The sequence below is a fragment of the Bufo bufo genome, chromosome 9, assembly GCF_905171765.1.
Source record: "Bufo bufo chromosome 9, aBufBuf1.1, whole genome shotgun sequence".
Lineage (NCBI taxonomy): Eukaryota > Metazoa > Chordata > Amphibia > Anura > Bufonidae > Bufo > Bufo bufo.
The window spans coordinates 71,431,608-71,451,173 of record NC_053397.1 but is presented as its reverse complement, the minus strand read 5'-3'; the positions used below and the strand labels follow the sequence as shown (position 1 = coordinate 71,451,173).

At 42.3% G+C, this 19,566-nt stretch overlaps 1 protein-coding gene across 1 annotated transcript in view; it reads left to right on the top strand.

Annotated features, from left to right (window-relative positions):
• The first annotated feature begins 10,110 nt into the window (after window positions 1-10,110).
• Window positions 10,111-19,566, top strand: part of LMX1A (LIM homeobox transcription factor 1 alpha) — a 108,608-nt gene continuing 99,152 nt past the window's right edge. The window contains exons 1-3 of the mRNA XM_040407322.1: window positions 10,111-10,358; window positions 11,555-11,634; window positions 14,699-14,885. Of these exons, the coding sequence (XP_040263256.1) occupies window positions 11,562-11,634; window positions 14,699-14,885 (260 nt within the window). The 5' untranslated portion in view covers window positions 10,111-10,358; window positions 11,555-11,561. The remainder of the gene's footprint in view (window positions 10,359-11,554; window positions 11,635-14,698; window positions 14,886-19,566) is intronic.

Below are 19,566 nucleotides of genomic sequence, written 5' to 3'. Positions count from 1 at the left end.
TCTCCTGAACTACCAACTGAATGTCAGAATGGGAAAGAAAGGTGATTTAAGTAATTTTGAGCGTGGCATGGTTGTTGGTGCCAGACGTGCCGGTCTGAGTATTTCACAATCTGCTCAGTTACTGGGATTTTCACGCACAACCATTTCTAGGGTTTACAAAGAATGGTGTGAAAAGGGAAAAACATCCAGTATGCGGCAGTCCTGTGGGCAAAAATGCCTTGTGGATGCTAGAGGTCAGAGGAGAATGGGCCGAATGATTCAAGCTGATAGAAGAGCAACGTTGACTGAAATAACCACTCGTTACAACCGAGGTATGCAGCAAAGCATTTGTGAAGCCACAACACGCACAACCTTGAGGCGGATGGACTACAACAGCAGAAGACCCCACCGGGTACCACTCATCTCCACTACAAATAGGAAAAAGAGGCTACAATTTGCACGAGCTCACCAAAATTGGACTGTTGAAGACTGGAAAAATGTTGCCTGGTCTGATGAGCCTCGATTTCTGTTGAGACATTCAAATGGTTGAGTCCGAATTTGGCGCAAACAGAATGAGAACATGTATCCATCCTCTGATGGCTACTTCCAGCAGGATAATGCACCATGTCACAAAGCTTGAATCATTTCAAATTGGTTTCTTGAACATGACAATGAGTTCACTGTACTAAAAAGGCCCCCACAGTCACCATATCTCAACTCAATAGAGCATCTTTGGGATGTGGTAGGATGGGAGCTTCGTGCCCTGGATGCGCATCCCTCAAATCTCCATCAACTGCAAGATGCTATCCTATCAATATGGGCCAACATTTCTAAAGAATGCTATCAGCACCTTGTTGAATCAATGCCACGTAGAATTAAGGCAGTTCTGAAGGCAAAAGGGGGTCCAACACCGTATTAGTATGGTGTTCCTAATAATTCTTTAGGTGAGTGTATATCGATAAAAGGAGATGCAGCAGCCTAAGGGTAGTGTGGAGATGATGGGAGCTGTAGTGAACTGGATGGAGGTGGTATTCTCACGGTGGTGCAGTGATGAAGGGTTTGCACTGGGATAATATAAGTAGTATTTCTTCTCAGGGCACACCCACTCATGAGTCTCCTGGTTGGTGAAAGGTTGGGTACTGTTGGTGTTAATATGCAAATAATAGGTAGGAGACTGATAACAAATAACTCATAGTTCTTTTACTGGTAAAGTTGTTAAATGCATCCAAATGAAATGGAGGTACAGTACATAGTCGTGCAAGGCAGGTTTTAATAGTGGTGTAACTGAGCTGGACCAAGGATCCCAATCTCTCAATATCCCTTAAGAGGAAGCCATCTCTTCCTCTAGATGCAAGCCACATAATTATCTCAAATATATGCAATTCTCCCGAGCAGATCTCTCTATGACAAGCAGTAATGTCAGATGCGACAGTTGCTGAGCCATCTTGGAAGACTAGGGCTCAGTCCATGCTATGAAGCCTGTATCCGAAGAGTTCTCCTCAGTCTATCCATTGCATACTCCTCAGCCTGGTGCCTCTGATTTAGTTAATTACCATGACCTCTGTTGTCTTGTTACATATATGCAGCGACCCACTGAGGAGCTGGTGCAAAAGATGGGAATGGTAGTGGTCCTGATGAGGTGTTGTGTCACGGTGTACTCCCTCAGGCCATCGCTCCCTGGGGTTTGGTGCAGCGAACAGATGGTATAAAGGTATCAGACCTATAAAGAAGCACATCAAATGTCTCTCTTTACTGAGTACAAAGAAAACTTGCCGTAAATCCAGTAATAGTAGGTACAAAGTGCAGTTTCTGTCACAAGATGTTGAGGTATGGTGGCTGGTTAGATGGCAATTGATGGCACTCAGAAGTATTCTAGCTGACAAAGTCTCTCTCTCCTAATTCTCTTGCTTACAGCAATAAGCCGGCAATTGTAGCTATAAGTGTTCACTTGTGAAATGTAGGCTTTAGAGTGTGCCTGTCCTGAAGTGTGGTGATGGGTGTCTTAACTTGTTATCCCCTCACCTTGCAGCAGTGTCTGTATAGCTAGCTGTAGTGCTGATTAGTGATGAGCGAAACAAGCTTCGGATCCTAGATCCTAAGTCGCTTCAGTCAAAACTTTGTTTGAATACTGTATGGAGATGTTTCCATATGGTATTCAAATGTATGGTCTACGGCGAGTTGAAATGAGTTATCACCATGAATAACTTCAGCATTCGATTTATTATTTTTATTTTTAAATTGAAAACTATTTTAAAACAGGAATTCAAAGTTGGCTTCAAGTATCGGCTGGTAGCTTGTGTGAGATAGTGACAGATCTCACAGAGGTGAGAGGCAAGGAAGGGGTGGATAGCGCGTCACTGTCCCCAAAATTTCCTCTTGGCAACAGCATTGAAGAAAATATATTACACTAAACTAGACCACTGTACAGTATGTGCTGGTTAAGCCAGATCTCAATAATTTCAGCATTCAAAACATATGTACTATAGACAAAATGTTTGTCATCGCTAATAGTCATCATTTACAGTATTGAAAATATGCCAAATCTCTTTAACTTTGTGGATTATCTTTATGATCAGTGGGGGTCCAACCCTTGGGATCACTGCTGATTAGCATCTTTATTGTTTACACAGGCGCAGCAGCTTGCCTCTACAGACCTGGTACTGCCGATCAGTCTCATGTACAGGGTCAGTTTTAGACGAAGGTTGGTCTTGGGCCAAAGTAAAATTGGTGCTCCAAATTCTGAAATATTGTACCAATAACATCAGTCACATACAACTATATACTGTAGTCACAGTGACTATACAAAGACCAATGCTATTAATAATACTGCTATGGAAGGCCAAAATAATACAGCTATACCATAAACTGTTACTGAATAAAAAATCACTATACAAAGACCACCATACAATGGCCATATAATGGTAGATACAAGTTCTGTGGACCATATAGTATAGTGAGTACGATACAATGTGGTGCTCTGTTCTCTGGAGTCATTCACTTTTCTCATCTTTTCCATCTAACCCAGTCCACCATGACAACATTTCCAGCCACAATTTGTGTTGCAGAATTTTCAACACAAACATCTTTGGTCTCTCTCTTTTCTAGCATACTTCTTACCCTTTTCCAACCCTACACAAACTCTCTATCCAACTGATGTCCAACAATAGTGCCAGAAATATTGTGCCCCCCAACATTAATAGCAGATAGTATTGTGCCACACATAGCAATACTACACTACAATAATATTATTTGTCCGGGGATGTGCATTCCAGAGAGTACGTGCAGCTTGAGAAAAGTCTTGAAGACAGGAGTGAGAGGTTCAAATTATGGAGGATGTTAATCTTAGATCATTGGCAGAATGGATAGCGTGAGTAGGGTGGTAAACTGAAATTGGGGAGGAGATGTATGGAGATACAGCACTGTGGAGAGCTTTGTGGTTGAGGGTGAAAAGTCTGAACTGTAGCCTGGTGAAGTAACTTGCACAGGATAGAGGCATTGGCATAGTGGTTGGACAGATAGATGAGCCTGGCTGCTGCATTTAGGACAGATTAACGAGGGGAGAGTTTAGTGAGGGGAAGAGCAACTAGTAATGAGTTGCAGTAATCAAGACGAGAATGAATCAAAGCAACAACAAGAGTTTTGGCCATTTCCACCTTGAGAAAAGGGCAGATTCTGGAGATGTTCTTGAGGTGCAGACGACAAGAGCAAGCATGTGATTGTATATGGGGAACAAATGAAGGATCCGAATCAAATATGACCCCAAGACAGTGGGCGTGCTGCACAGGAGTTATGGCAGTACCACCTACTGAAATTGAGGTATCAGTGCTTACCTTTTAGTCTCACAAAATAATTTGTGATCTTCTCATTCCCCCCAAACATAATATTGCCCCTTTTACACCCCACACAATAACCGTGCCCCACACAGTAATAATGCTCACTGTCTTGGCTCCTACAGAGTAATTATGCCCCCTTTGAGCCTCTTAGACAGTAATAATGTACCTTTGACAATAATAATGCCCAGTTTGTGCTGCAACACACTAAAGGGGATATTGTTATTTATAAAAAAAAAAATGTGTCCCAAAGCAGTCATAATATTAAAAAAAAAATTGTGTTTCCATACCCTGAGAGCAATACCTTTTTATTAATCCATTGATAGAGCTTTGTTAAGGCTTATTTTATGTGGGATGAGAGGTCCTTGTCATTGGTACTATTTTGAGGTGCGTATGATTTTTGGGGAGGTGAGATGAACAAAAAAAACCCAGCAATTCTGCCATTGTTTCTTTGTCTTTACAGGTTTCACCGTGTGTTTTAAATAGCACCATCATTTTATAGTTCAGGATATCATGAATGCAGCAATAGCAATTATGTATACTTTTTTTTATTATTATTAAGTCTTAGGGGAAAATCTGATGTTTTTACTTTTGGATCCTGTGACTGCCTCCATCTTTATAGTCTTATCTTTCATTGTAATCCTACCCTGTGATAAGGAGATAACTGGAGATAACGGCTAGTGTACACAGTACAAGCTGAAAAGGTTTTTCACCAAGCTTGCATTTGGTAGGTTGTTCTGCCAGAGTTCACCAGATCTGGTCTAGGTGGATACTGTTGTTCACTGCCCGACGCTATTGACTATAATGGGATCCGGTGATCTGGCCAGTTTCCGGCATGAGTGCTGGGAAGCGGCTGGATCGCAGCCAGATCCCATTATAGTCAATAGGTGCTGGCGATGACCGTCAGTATCCGGCTAGAACGGATAAGGTGAACTCTGGCAGGCTGTCCTCTGCTGGAACAGCCTACTAGATCTGATGAGTGTGAATCTACCCTTACTGTATATGCTCCACGGTTGATGCAGCCAGGAAAATTTGATAAAAACCTTTAAAACTTCCCCAAAAAATCTTGGTGTCACAATCAAAGAGTAACTTTACCTACAGTATGTATCTGAGGTCCTCCCCTTATTAAAGGGCTTCTGTCATCCGGATTTTAGCTACAGAGCTTTTCACATCATCACATCAGTCTCCTCGATTTAGTTTAAAATATACTAGTCTTACCCCCATATGTCTTGTCATTTAGGCTAAAAATCGCTTTTATTTATATGCAAATTACCTCTCTAAGGAGCCCAAGGGGCTGGCCGTTGGAGCCCATCCGCGCCCATTATCTTGGAGCCCACCACCGCCCCGCTGTAAATTATTCACTCCTTTCCTCGCTGATTTATTATTTTTTTTTTCTAGTGCGCCGTAATCTTGCGCATGCGCCCTGAATCCACTCGTCCTGGCAGCAGCCTCACCAATCCAAGTGCGCAGACAGCTGGCGCATGTGCGCTTGGTTCGGTGAGGCTTCTGCCAGGACGACGCGCCGGCCCAGATGAGTAGATCCAGGGCACATGCGCGAGATTACGGCGCATTAGAAAAAAAGTCGTCGAGGAGAGGAGTGAATAATTAACAGCGGTGTGGTGCTGGGCTCCGAGATAATGGGCGCGGCTGGGCTCCAACAGCTGTCCACCCCTTGGGTTCCTTAGAGAGGTAATTTGCATATGAATAAAAGCGATTTTTAGCCTAAATGACAAGACATATGGGGGTAAAACTAGTATATTTTAAACTAAATCGAGGAGACTGATGTGAAAAGCTCTGTAGCTAAAATCCGGATGATAGAATCCCTTTAAGGTTCCCCCCCCCCCGGTGTAGAGCTGTGGTAGCTTCACTGTTTCTTGCAGTGATATCCCACCCACCTACTGTGCAGTGAAGTGCGTTGCTGCTCCATTTTAGTGGGGGGGTTTTGTGCCAGAAAACGCAAATCAGTCCTTTTTATAAGCAGACATAGATTTGCGCCATAATTAATGTCAATTTTGGTGTAAATGATTGTAAATCTGCTGGCACCAAAAAATGCTTGAGGTTCATGTATATCCGGCCATCCATACTACAGAAAAGTTGGAGGGAAACTGATGCCGGAACAGATGCCAACGATTTCTATGGGATTGCTCATGGCATCCAGCACATCAGTTGTGACCCAGGATGTCTCCTAGTTCTGCATTCAGCGTTCCTTTCCAGCTCTTTTAGGCTATGGACACTGGAGTGCACATACTGGACATCAGATGTAAAGCACCTGGCCGGAGGAAACTATTCTATGTGGACTGAGCATAATAGGTGTTTTGGTGCCATTTTTATTTTGTCATTTTTACATGTATTTCATACAGAGAATCCACTGGGAAAAATGTCAGAAAAAAGTCAAACCCAGAGGATGCAGTATTAAGAAAAAAAAAAACAATGACCCAAACAGCTGTGAACCAAAATGCGTTGTATGCAGTGCATTTTATATTTGACTATAGACTTAGAGATATGTCCCAAAGGTGCAGCTTCCACCTCTAGGATCTGCTCCGATCTCAAAAATAGACCTCTGAAGAGAATGGAGTGCAAGCTGTGCATGTACAGCCACCCCTCCATTCACTGCTAAAGTACTTCCGAATAAAGCCTCATGCACACAACCGTATTTTATGTCTGTTCCGTTTTTTTTGGCGGATATGATGCGGACCCATTCATTTCAATGGGTCCGCAAAAATCGTGTGCTGTCCGCATCAGTATGTCCATTCCGTTGCTCCGCCCAAAAAATAGTGCATGTCCTTTTTTTTTTCTTCTAGTTTGCGGACAAGGATAGGCATTATTACAATGGATCTGCAAAAAAAAAAAGGATGCCATACGGTCGTGTGCATGTAGCCTAAGGCCTAGTTCACACAAACGTTTTAGGTTTTTTTGCGAGTGTACGGGCCTTTTTTTGTGTTCTGTATACGGAACCATTCATTTCAATGGTTCCGCAAAAAAAACTGAATCTGTTCCGTATGCATTCCGTTTCCATTTTTCCGTTCCGTTGAAAGATAGAACATGTCCTATATTTGGCCGCAAATCACGTTCCGTGGCTCCATTCAAGTCAATGGGTCCGCAAAAAAAATGCATCCGTATGTCTTCCGTATCTGTTCAGTTTTTGCTGAACCATCTATTGAAAATTTTATGCCCAGCCCAATTTTTTCTATGTAATTACTGTATACTGTATATGCCAAACGGAAACACAACGGAAACAAAAAACGGAACAACGTATCTGTGAAAAACGGACCGCAAAACACTGAAAAAGCCATACGTTCGTGTGAACTAGGCCTAAAGCTGAGTGCTAGCTTGGCTATTAATGTAGCAAAGCATGCAATTAAAGGGTGGTCAGTGGTCACACCTGCAGGGCTTGCTCCCCATTCACTGCTATGAGAGTTCCAAAAGTAGCTAAGTGCGCTTCCTTGGCTATTTTCAGAAATGTCCCATAGCGGTGTGCGCAGAGGATGCCACACATGTGCCCTGCCCTGTACATTCCCAGTGGGGCCCTGTTCTGGAAATAGAAGCAGGTTCCAGAGGTAGGACTGCACCTATCAGGCATTTATGGCATACCCTAGTGATATGCTATAAATGTTCAGATGGGACAATCCCTTTAAATGTAACACCTGACTGCAGAATTTTTGGAAAAGCAAACAAATGCAATGGATTTTTGCACCACAAAAAAAAAAAAAAGCCTCGTGGAATTATTATTGCAAAAAAAAAAAAAAAATCCTATCTAACCATATGAGAAATTGGCACAATCATTTTTTATGACTGTAGAAAAAGGGAAGGCTCTATGAAACTGAGTAGAATATATACAATTCCATGTAAGGTCCTGTTCATACTTCTGTATTCTGATCAGTAATTGTAAGCCAAAATCAGGAGAGGAACATGAAGAGAGAAAAGGTACAATGGAAAGATTTGCACCTCTTGCCTAGTTTGGACCCACTCCTGTGTTTGGCCTTCAAATACTGATGTAAAATGCTGACCAATAGTGTGAATGTGTTCTTAGGCTTCCTTCACTTCACTTTTTCGTACTCTGGGTATGCATGTTGTTTTTAGGAGTCTTCCCATAGAACACCTGAAAAAAAGACACCCCTAAAAACGCTTGTAATAAAAAATAAAAAGCCAGAATTAATATTTTACAAGCCACAATACACTATAAGGCTAGGGCTACATGGCAACATGTATCATGCGTCAATAGGTCGCACGACAGCAAGGGTACAACTGCACTGCGACTTGAGAAGCATGACATTCATGTCGCACCAATGTCTCGTGACATTTTTTTATAATGATAGTCAATGGTGTTGCACTGAGACATACTGCTACTACGACAGTCCAACTTGGATGGATTGTTCGGGACGCAGACGCAGCATGTCTCATGTCTACACATTGACTATCATTCTAAAGAATGTTGCACTACATTGGTGCCACATGAATTGTGCAACACATGCCGCCGTGTAGCCCTCCCCTAAAAAGACAATTTGTGGCAGCACCCTAAAGGTGGGTTCACTTCACACACAAGTTTTTTAACTGGTATTTTTCTGCACTCTCACGTTTTTGTGGCATTTTTTGCATCGGTTTTTTATGGAAGAAAAGAAAATGCAAGTGGTAAAACACACTGCAAAAGAAAAGTGACAGAAAAAGTGTGGTGAAATGCGCAGATGACCAATAAGAAACAAATATAGTTAATTTGGAGTTTCTACCCCCCCCCCCTCAAAAAAAAAAAAAATTCAGTTTAAATGTGTGTAGAGATCTCTAAGGGGTCAGGGTCACACGTGACTGATTAGCTGCGGATTTGCCATCACGGTTTTTCATGTGGGAAATCCGCAGAGTTGTACAGCACGAGCAAAGTGGATGAGAAAGGTGCGACATTGTGGATTTAAAATCCGCAGCATGTCAATTTATAGAGCGGACTGCTCCTGCAGTGGAGAGGTTGAAATCTGATGGTTTTTTCGCAGCAAAAACTGCATGCAATACATGTGGCTTTATTGTACTTTTTGTTCGTTTTTGTTGCTGCAGAAACGCACCGAAAACCGCTGCGTTTTTTTTCCCCACTGGATTTTTAATCACTTGTTAAGGCAACCTAAGGACTCCTGCACACGACCTTAGTATTGGTCCGCATCCGATCTGCATTTTTTGGAGATCATATGTGGACCCATTCATCTCAAAGAGGCCACAAAAGATGCGGACACATCCTTATAGGTATATTCCCATCACAGACAATAGGGGCATATAGCTAGGATATGCCACCATTGTCTTATAGGTGCGGGTCCCACCTCTGGGACCTGCACCTACGCCGAGAACAGAGAGGGGAGAGTGGTGGCTGGAGGACCCCGGGCAACCACCAAGCGCTCTCCCCATACAGCGATTGCGTGGCCACCGCTCCCATTCATTTCTATGGGGCTGACGGAAATAGCTGAGCCAATGCTCGGCAATTTTCGGCAGCCCCATAAAAATGAATGGAGGATGGATGCGCATGCACAGTGTGCCCTCCACCACCTTTCCCCGCTCCGTTATGTGGGACCCGCACCTATCCTAGCTATATGCTCCCATTGTCTGTGATGGGAAAACCCCTTTAAGTCCGTTCCACAGCCACACAAAAAAATTGAACGTCCTATTCTTGTCCGTTTTGCGGACACGGATAGGTCAGCTCTGTAGGAGAAAAAAAATGGCGGCAGGCTCTTGGGTGGTATCTGTGTTTTGCGGACAACAAAAACCTGATATGGTCGTGTGCTGGACCCCTTAGGCTGCTATAATTTAGGAATACATTGTTAGAAAATCCTTGCCACAGAAACTGTGGTAACAAAATGAATTGTTGAAATGCCCTCATGATATAGGTCCGCAGGTATCTCTATGGTGGACATCTTCACCCCTTCCAGCCATTCTCCCCTACAGTATGTTCCTACAACTTTATTATGTAAGCCATAACACAAAGAACCATAAAACCTTTTCAGTCTCTTCAGGTGACTCCTGTGGAGGTTTACAATGAGATGGGACCTATAGGAGTTACTCATACACACTGCAATGTGAGATACCAGATAACTGAGGGACTGTGAAAGAGATTTAGATTTGTGCAAGACCTAAGATTTCAGCAGAGAGTGGAGAAGAAGTAGGAGGGGGGATGTGGGAGAGGAAAGATAGAAGGAAAATTGGAAGGAACATCAGGAAGTTTTCCCTCCCAGAGTCCCAGGGAGTAGGAGAAGTACTGGAGGATACATTGCAAGGAACTAGTGCCTGTGAGAAGAAGCAGAAGTGAGGAATGAGGAAGCCTGAAGGATCTCCTCTGGTCTCTGTCCTGTAGGCATCACATGGCTCCAGGGTCCCAGCAGAGTGACCAGTGAAGAGTGACAGGTGTCAGAGGCTGGATCCCAGTGACCAGTAGGCACACAGCTGGGCAGGGCTCCAGGGTAACCTGTAGCCTGGAGGAGGAGACAAGTCTCAGGACAGGAGCTGCACTGCTCCCTCTTATACCAGTATACCCAGTCCAGGCTGCCAGTGTCTGCAGGAGCTGCCCTGTCCATCCAGCTGGTGAGTGCTCTGCTCCCCTGCCCCAGGGGTGCCACCATCAATACCTGTCACTGCCTAATGTGCTTCACTATCCAGCCTCTTCTCTGCTTTGTTATAGCTCCTCCGATGTCATTTACTGTATCTATTGTATGTAAGAAATGTATTACATGAATGTATCTATAGCTATTCAATACATTGTATCCAATTGTACATCCCCTATCTTGTATATGTAATAACTTCTAGCTGTCATATCTCTAATTCTATGTGTAAGAAGCTGCACTTACTGGTCCCGGTACCTCCATGTGCCTGAAATGACAGTAAAAGCCAAATGTGTCCTAGAATCCATATATGACTGCACAATGCAATAATGTATAGTGCAAATATATTCACACAAAAGTATCGTAAATATACTGTAGATACAGTGTGTACATGTGTATGTGTGTGTGTATGTGTGTGTATATATATATATATATATATATATATATATATATAGTAAATATAGATTTTGTAAAAGTAATGGAAATATGTGCAATAATGCATAGTGTAAATATATATATATATATATATATACGCCATAGTAAATATAGATACATGTATAATACAGTAAATTAAATAGAATATATAAACACACTAAAGTATAGTAAATATAGATTTTGTAAAAGTAATGGCTATTTATATCGGAAATCTTTTCCAATATTTTTTTGGAACAAATAGTTTTTATTCCTGTAGCTTTACCCTTATGATTAGATGGAAACAGAATCTATGATCCAATGTTCATTTATGACTATAAGATCTCTCTATCCATACTTTATATCTATCTATACTTTATATATACTTTATATCTATTATCTTTCTTTTTTCTTTTATGTACGTCTATGTAGTCCGTATTTTTACTATTATCTATTTTCTTTCTTTCTTTCTTTCTTTCTTTCTTTCTTTCTTTCTTTCTTTCTTTCTTTCTTTCTTTCTTTCTTTCTTTCTCTCTTCTTTCTCTCTTCTTTCTTTCTTTCTTTCTCTCTTCTTTCTCTCTTCTTTCTTTCTTTCTCTCTTCTTTCTCTCTTCTTTCTTTCTTTCTCTCTTCTTTCTTTCTTTCTCTCTTCTTTCTTTCTTTCTCTTTCTCTGTTAGGTGATGAGAACCTCTCACACACAGAGCAGGTTTAGCTGATATTTGGATGGGCTGTGCTTCTATATGACGGGTGCACATTTCTTCTCCTCAGTTCCACAATGCTTGATGGGCTTAAAATGGAGGAAAACATACAGAATGTCATCGACAAGTCGGCGACTCTTTCCTTATTCGGTGAGTGTCCTGTATTTACTGCTGCGACCTGGGGGTGATCCGGCTTGTCTGCAGAGTCCTGTGTGTCCTACATTACTACCCCCATTATTCCCATCATCCTGCTTCTTATAATTATTATTATTTATAAAGAAATCATCTGAATAATAACAATAATAAAAATATTATTATTATTATTCCAATAATACTAATACCAATACTAATAACAACCTCCGTTGCTTCAGAATGAATGTGACATTTTACCATTAATGTAGTTCACACATAGAACGATTTCTGTCTGCTCAGTGCTGCGGTATTAATATTCTGTGATGAATCTACAGACATTCCTGTCACATACTGTATATCAGGAAACAAAAACTTCTCCTCTATAGTGATAGTAGTAATAATCGGGGCCCGTCACTGGAGATAGTAGTAATAATGCGGGGCACTGGAGATAATAGTAATAATCGGGGCCGGGCATTGGAGATAGTAGTAATAATGTGGGGCACTGGAGATAGTAGTAATAATGTGGGGCACTGGAGATAGTAGTAATAATGCGGGGCACTGGAGATAGTAGTAATAATGCGGGGCCGGGCATTGGAGATGGTAGTAATAATGCGGGGCCGGGCATTGGAGATAGTAGTAATGCGGGTCCGGGCACTGGGTATAGTAGTAATAATGCGGGTCCGGACACTGGGTATAGTAGTAATAATGCGGGTCCGGGCATTGGGTATAGTAGTAATAATCGGGTCCGGGCACTGGATATAGTAGTAGTAATAGTAACAATAATCGGGGCTCAGATGGGCGCACAACTCGGACTGCAGGAAAGTAATAAAGAGAATTAACCCTTCCCGCAGCTTCTGCCTCCTGAATAACCCATTCCCTGAGCTGAGAGAAAACGCGGGGTCAGAAGCAGCTCAGGATATGTGTGTGGACAGGGGTCAGTCCCCTCCATTCATCAGAACTCCTTATACTGTGTATACACTATATATATATCTCTTCTAGGTTTATTGATGTGATAACAGTGTTCATGAACATAAAATAGAATAGTTACATTTTATACTATAAGGAGGTATTGTCCCAGAGAGATGTGATATATATATTAGATAGATAATAGATACATAGATGGATAGATATTACATAATAAAGATCTAGTTGAATTACACAGATAATCCCTTGGAATGGGCAATTACCAGCAGAGCCGCTCGGATCTCACTGATTACACATCTATCTACTGTTTGTTTAGTAGAAATCTCTACCCGTAGGTCTATTTCTTTACCCATCCATGCCCTGTGTGGAGGAAGGCTGAGTGACTGCAGACTGGCACCAGTGCTTGTAATGTACTGGTATGTTCCCTAATGATTAGACCTCCTGTACAGTGATGTGCTCCAGGTATACAGTAGTAGGGAATATTGATTTGTCTACAGTCTAATATTACTACTTTACTACTACTACCGGTACTACTACTAATACTACTGAAACACCTGAAGGACAGTGTCCACAATCGGCCGATCGCAGACATTTAACCCCTCAGATGCATTGGGCAATTGTTACCATGGCATCTGAGGTGGCTCCCAGGGCCCCAATTGCTCCCCCTCAAGGAGCTGTTCATTCACTGTCCCTCTGAAGGATCCAATACTACCACAGCAATAGTTCCTATAGGAACTGGCTGTGATAGGGCTCCATAAAAACATAGCAAATATCCCATAGACTTCAATGGTAATTCATTGTAGTCTATAAGAGAAGTGATCAGGTGACTGCATGTTCCCTTAGGGAGGCTGTACAAAAGAGAAAAAAAGTCAAATAAAAAAAAATATAAAAATTCTATTCAACCCCTTCCCCCATATTAAAATAAATAAAAATGATCATAGGCACCAATGCGTCCAAAAACACCTGTACTATTGAAATATAAATGTATTTGTCCCATATGATTAAGTGGCATAACGGAAAAATATGGCAGATCCATTTTTTTTTTTTATTGCTTCACCTCCCCAAAAAATGTAAAAAAGTGATCAAGTCCACTCCAAAATACAAACTACCGATCGCCCAGCAGAAAATCAGCTCTCACATATCTCCATAGATGTAACTAAAAAAGGTTGTGGGGGGTCAGAATATGACAATGCAAAAATAAATAAATAAATAAAATAATTTTTCTGTATTTTTTTTTTTTTAAGTATTAAAACACAAAAAAACCTCTGAATGTGGCATTGCTCTAATTGATCAGACACCGAGATTGAAAGACACAGGTCAGTTTTACCATGTAAAGAACACAGTAAAAACCTAACCTATAAAACTGTGTTGGAATTGTGCTTTATTTTTCAATTCTACCCTATCTGGAACTTCTTTTCCCCCCAGCTTCCCACTACATCGTATGCAATATTAAATGGTGCTATTAAGAAAGTGCAACTTGTCCAGCAAAAAAACCAAGCCCATACAGCTATGTGAATGGAAAAATAAAAAAAGTTATTGGTCTGGGAAGGCAGGAAGTGGTTAATATACCTGCCCCACTGTGCCCTGCTTAAGGCCTCCTGCACACGACCGTTTTTTTCCCCCTGTTTACTGGCCGTTTTTTGCGTTCCGTATACGGAACCATTAATTTCAATGGTTCCGCAATAAAAACTGAATGTACTCCGTATACATTCCGTTTCTGTGTTTCCATTTTTCCGTTCCGTTTAAAGATAGAACATGTCCTATTATTGCCCGCAAATCACGTTCCGTGGCTCCATTCAAGTCAATGGGTCCGCAAAAAAATGGAATGCATCCGTATGTCTTCCGTTTCCGTTCCATTTTTGCGGAACCGTCTATTGAAAATGTTATGCCCAGCCCAATTTTATCTATGTAATTACTGTATACTGTATATGCCATACGGAAAAACGGAACGGAAACACAACGGAAACAAAAAACGGAACAACGGATCCGTGAAAAACTGACCGCAAAACACTGAAAAAGCCATACGGTCGTGTGCAGGAGGCCTAATGCAAACACAAAGCAAAACTGACTTTAAAGTCATTCTGAAAGGGGGGTTTGTAATGTCCCCCATACGTTATGCACTGCATGGAGCAGAGAGTGACTTGCTGTTACTTTACAGGGCCAGCTCTGGACCAGAAGTGGGTATGTGAGGGCTGTGAACGTGTGATCTGTGACCGCTTCCTTCTGCGGATCAGTGACAGTCTCTGGCATGAGCAGTGTGCCCAGTGCTGCGCCTGCAAGGAACCCCTGGAGAGCAGCTGCTTCTACAGAGACAAGAAGCTCTACTGCAGGAATGACTACGAGAAGTAAGTCCTGGAATTAGGCCTCTCCATTGTGTCTTGTCGTCTTTCTTTGTGGACAGCCTGGAAGTGACATTTAGTCAGATCATTCCTATCGTTTTGTCTGTTTGCTAATTAGAGCTGATGGCGCCGATGGCGCCGCCTTTACAGGGTTTGGATACTTTTTCAGCTTTTCATAGAAGGACTGGCCCGCCAACACCCTGACATTACACTGTGTATTTCTGTCGGATATTTAGTACATCAAACCTGATACAGGTACAAATCAACCAAATGAGAACAGTGCAAGATCCTTGACAACTGGGCCTCACTGTGAATTCTGATGTATGACTTGTGAGGTTGTCGAATGTATATTATGATTACGAAATTACAAAGTATATAGATTAATTAAACATGATCAGTAAATATTTTCCAATGGGGATACGATGGGGTAAGATGTGGTCCCTCCTGGCTTTTATCTGCAACATGGTTGGAATGGATTGACATATTTATTTCTGTGACCCATGCTAAGATAAAAACACATTAAGGGCGCACAAACGTATTTTGTTTCCGTGTCTGTTCCGTGTTTTTTTTTGTTTTGTTTTTTCAGGTAGGATTCGGACCCATTCATTTTGATGGGTCCGCAAAAAATGAGCACAGCACACCGTATGGGACATATTCTATCTTTTTTGCGGGACCACAGAACGGACATATGGATGCGGACAGCATCCGTATGTCCATTCCGTAGCCCCGCAAAAAAAACACAATTTGCGGACCACAAAACACATACGGTCGTGTGCATGTAGCCTAAAAAAGCAATATTTATTTCTCAAGTGCATATAAGACAAGGATTAATATTTGTGTTGGGCGTTGGCCAAGTCTTGACTGAAGACTCGTTGTAAGCTACGGTGTGAAAGGTCCGGATGATATACACTATTTGTGACCAAATTCAAGAGGGTAAATAATGCAAAGCACGTTGCCTACAGAAACTATTTTAGGGCAATATATTCGTATTCGTTTTATTGTCTGCAGATCCACAAAATACTGGTGCGGTCCATGAGCATCAATTTAAAAAATGCCTATTCTTCTCCGCAAAACAGACAAGAAAAGGACATGTTCTATAATTTGTGGCGCACGTGCAGGGATGCGGACAGCACACGGATGACATCCGTGTGTTGCCGGCATTTTTTGAGGCCTCATAGAAATGAATTGGTCCATGTGCGATCTGTAAAAAATGTGGGTCGGAGGCGGACTGAAAGTATGGTCGTGTGAATGATCCCTCACTTGGCATAGGACAGGGTGGTGCCTTTAGTTCGAATAATTACTAGACCTGCTACCAATGGATGTGTTACGACAGGTTGTCCATTAGAAGATAGTATTATTAGGGCTCATTCAGACGACCATATCTGTTTTTGCGATCCGCAAATTGCGGATCTGCCAAACACGGATACTGGCCGCGTGCTTTCCGCATTTTGTGGAACAGAATGGCCAGCCCTATGATAGAAATGCCTATTCTTGTCCGCAATTGCAGACAAGAATAGGACATATTCTATCTTTTTTGCGGGACCACAGAACGGACATATGGATGCGGACAGCACACGGTTTGGAATGGTGTGGACACAAATATACGGTTGTGTGTGTGAATGGGCCCTTAGTATGTAAGTGAGCATTATAAAAGTGGGCGTTACTGGTAAGAAGTCTTCATGCCTATAAATAATTATTAGGTGCATATAACAATACTGTGGGGCAGATATACTAAGACTGGCATGAAAACACTAGTCTTAAAGGGGTATTCCCATCACAGACCATGGGGGCAGATCGCTAGGTCCACCTCTGGGACCTGCACCTACACCAAGAATGGAGTGGGGAAGGTGATGGAGGGTGCACTGCGCATGCGCTCTCTATCCATTTCTATGGGGCCGTTGAAAATAGCCTAGCGCTGGCTCGGCTATTTCCGTTGGCCTTATAGAAATAAATGGGCGCGGTGGCTGGACCCTGGGGTCCTCCAGCCACCACTCTCCCAGCTCCGTTCTCGGTGTAGGTGCGAGTCAACAGAGGTGGGACCCGCACCATCACACAATGGGGGTATATCCTAGCGATATGCCCCCATTGTCTGTGATGGGAATACCTTTAATGAAAAATTCATTGGTGCAAAATGTACCTGCAAAAGAAATGGCGGTTACTCTGTGTGCATTCTGTTTCCATATTTCCGTTCCGCAAAATAATAGAACTTTTCTTATTATTGTCCACATTACGGACAAGGATAGTACTGTTCTATTAGGACTGTTCCATTCTATTGCAGCTGTTCCGTTCTGCAAAATACGGAATGCACATGGACGTTATCCGTATTTTTTGCAGATCTGTATTTTGCAGACCGCAAAATATATATACGGTGGTGTCATGTGTCCTGTGCCAGATACTGAAGTCTGCACCAGCTACAGGCTGGCATAGATTTCAGCTATACCTTCCACCACTCTCTGTGACAGTTGTAGTAAATGCAGTGTGAAGCCATGGCGCCTCTTACCTGCCCTGTGGAAAAGTGGCTAGAAGCTTAAAAGTTGCGCAAATATGGCATACACTATAGTTAGCTATTTTTCTTTACGCCACAATAATGGCAAAATCCTTTAGTAGACGTGCCCCTATGTGATGCCAGGTGATGGGGCACATATTTACTAGTATTATTTGAATACCTGTTTATATAGCAATAGATAGTGATTTATTTGTCTTGTGCCGGGCAGTGCAGCAGGTGGACATGACCCTTCCATATCATATGCTGTCATATATGCCTCTTGTGGCATGCTGCTACCCTACAGCACACAAGGGGGAGATGTAATCACCAGATATGGCACGGCACCTGCATACTTGCTGCACTAAATATATGAAGTGCAAACACCACAGTTTCCCCCCCCCAATTTGCAACATGTTAAACACAACTTTCTTGAAGACAACTTTTCTGCCAATTATTATTATTTTTTAGTCCTACTTTGGCCTTTTTGTCACAGTCTTAGGCTACTTTCACACCTGTGTTAGGTGCGGATCCGTCTGGTATCTGCACAGACAGATCCGCACCTATAAATGCAAACGATGGTATCTGTTCAGAATGGATCCGTCTGCATTCTATGTAAAAAAAAAAGTCTAAGTCCAATTGTTAGTCAGACGGATGATTCCACACTTTACATTGAAAGTCAATGGGGGACGGATCCGTTTGCAATTGCACCATATTGTGTCAACATCAAACGGATCCGTCCCCATTGACTTGCATTGTAAGTCAGGACGGATCCGTTTGGCTCCGCACGGCCAGGCGGACACCTGAACGCTGCAAGCAGAATTTTGGTGTCCATTTCCAGAGCGGAATGGAGGCGGAACGGAGCCAAACTGATGCATTCTGAACGGATCCTTATCCATTCAGAATGCATTGGGGCTGAACTGATCTGTTTGGGGTCGCTTGTGAGAGCCTTGAAACGGATCTCACAGGCGGACACCGAAACGCTGGTGTGAAAGTAGCCTTAGACACATTTTGGTGTATTTTTTTGGTCAAAAGTCAAAACCTATTCAAGCGTCAAGGTGGTATAAAATTCTGTTCAGAGGCGTAGCTATAGGGGAAGCGGCTGCTTTGGGGCCCTGACCCAGAAGGGGCCCATCAAGGAGGAGGAGGACTAAAAGATTTTGTCAGGGCCCCCTCAACAGTATTACACAATGAAATGATATACAGTGGCAGTATAGACAGTGTAGGAAACGGATGGAACAGCAGCCGGCCCTGGTCTGAGAGAGCGATCTTTACTAGCCACAGGAATGGGGGCGGCATGAAAGGAAGGGGTTGCGAAAAAATCACTGGGGGAGGGGGTCCCATTCAAAAATTTGCTGTGGCGCCCAGTCATTTCTAGCTATGCCACTGATTCTGTTAGTAAAAGGACCTATGGTGCACAGTGTTGCAGATAGGCATCATGTGGCACATTTTAATACGTTTCGCAATCCAAATTCATACTGACCATAACTGATCATGACCATAACATGCCACTAACTAAAAATGGCACAATCTAATATAAACCTGCCTTAAGATACCCGCTCTGGGCACTTTCTGTCGCAGGTGCAATTGTTTAGTGATTGTATTGTACGAGTATTACAGCATTACTGTACCTGGCTGTACGCCATGACCTGATCTGTCCAAGGTACTGAATGGGTTGATGAGCCATGCTATCATAACTCTACTTAATGGGGCAAATTTTGACCCAGTGTATAGAAAGGAAACTCATTTCAGACTTGTTAGTAGTAACAAGTAATATAACTGCAGAAGTGGAATGGCCATGTGCTTTTTAATAATGTCTATGTAGTTTGTCTCCACCATCTTCATATAGATCCATCATTGGGCTGCTGTAATGAATTGATCAAAATTATTGATGCTTGGAACCTCATGGTCTCTTATGAATAATTATCCATCTTTTTAGTAATTCAAAGAAATGTCGTTTTTTTTTTTTTCATGGTTGTCTGTGTTATGCTTTATGTGTATTTTGAAATCCATGTTCAGGTGGCTAAGCGGTCAGCGCATTGCATGCTGTATATCTTCTACCGATATTCATGGTCTTGGTGGTGTCTAAATTTGACCCATTGCAAATATTAAGTTTGATGTCCTAGCCCTGAACACAAAGGGGTTAAAAGACGTAAATATTAATCACCTATCCTCAGGATAGGTCAGCGGTATCAGATTGGTAGC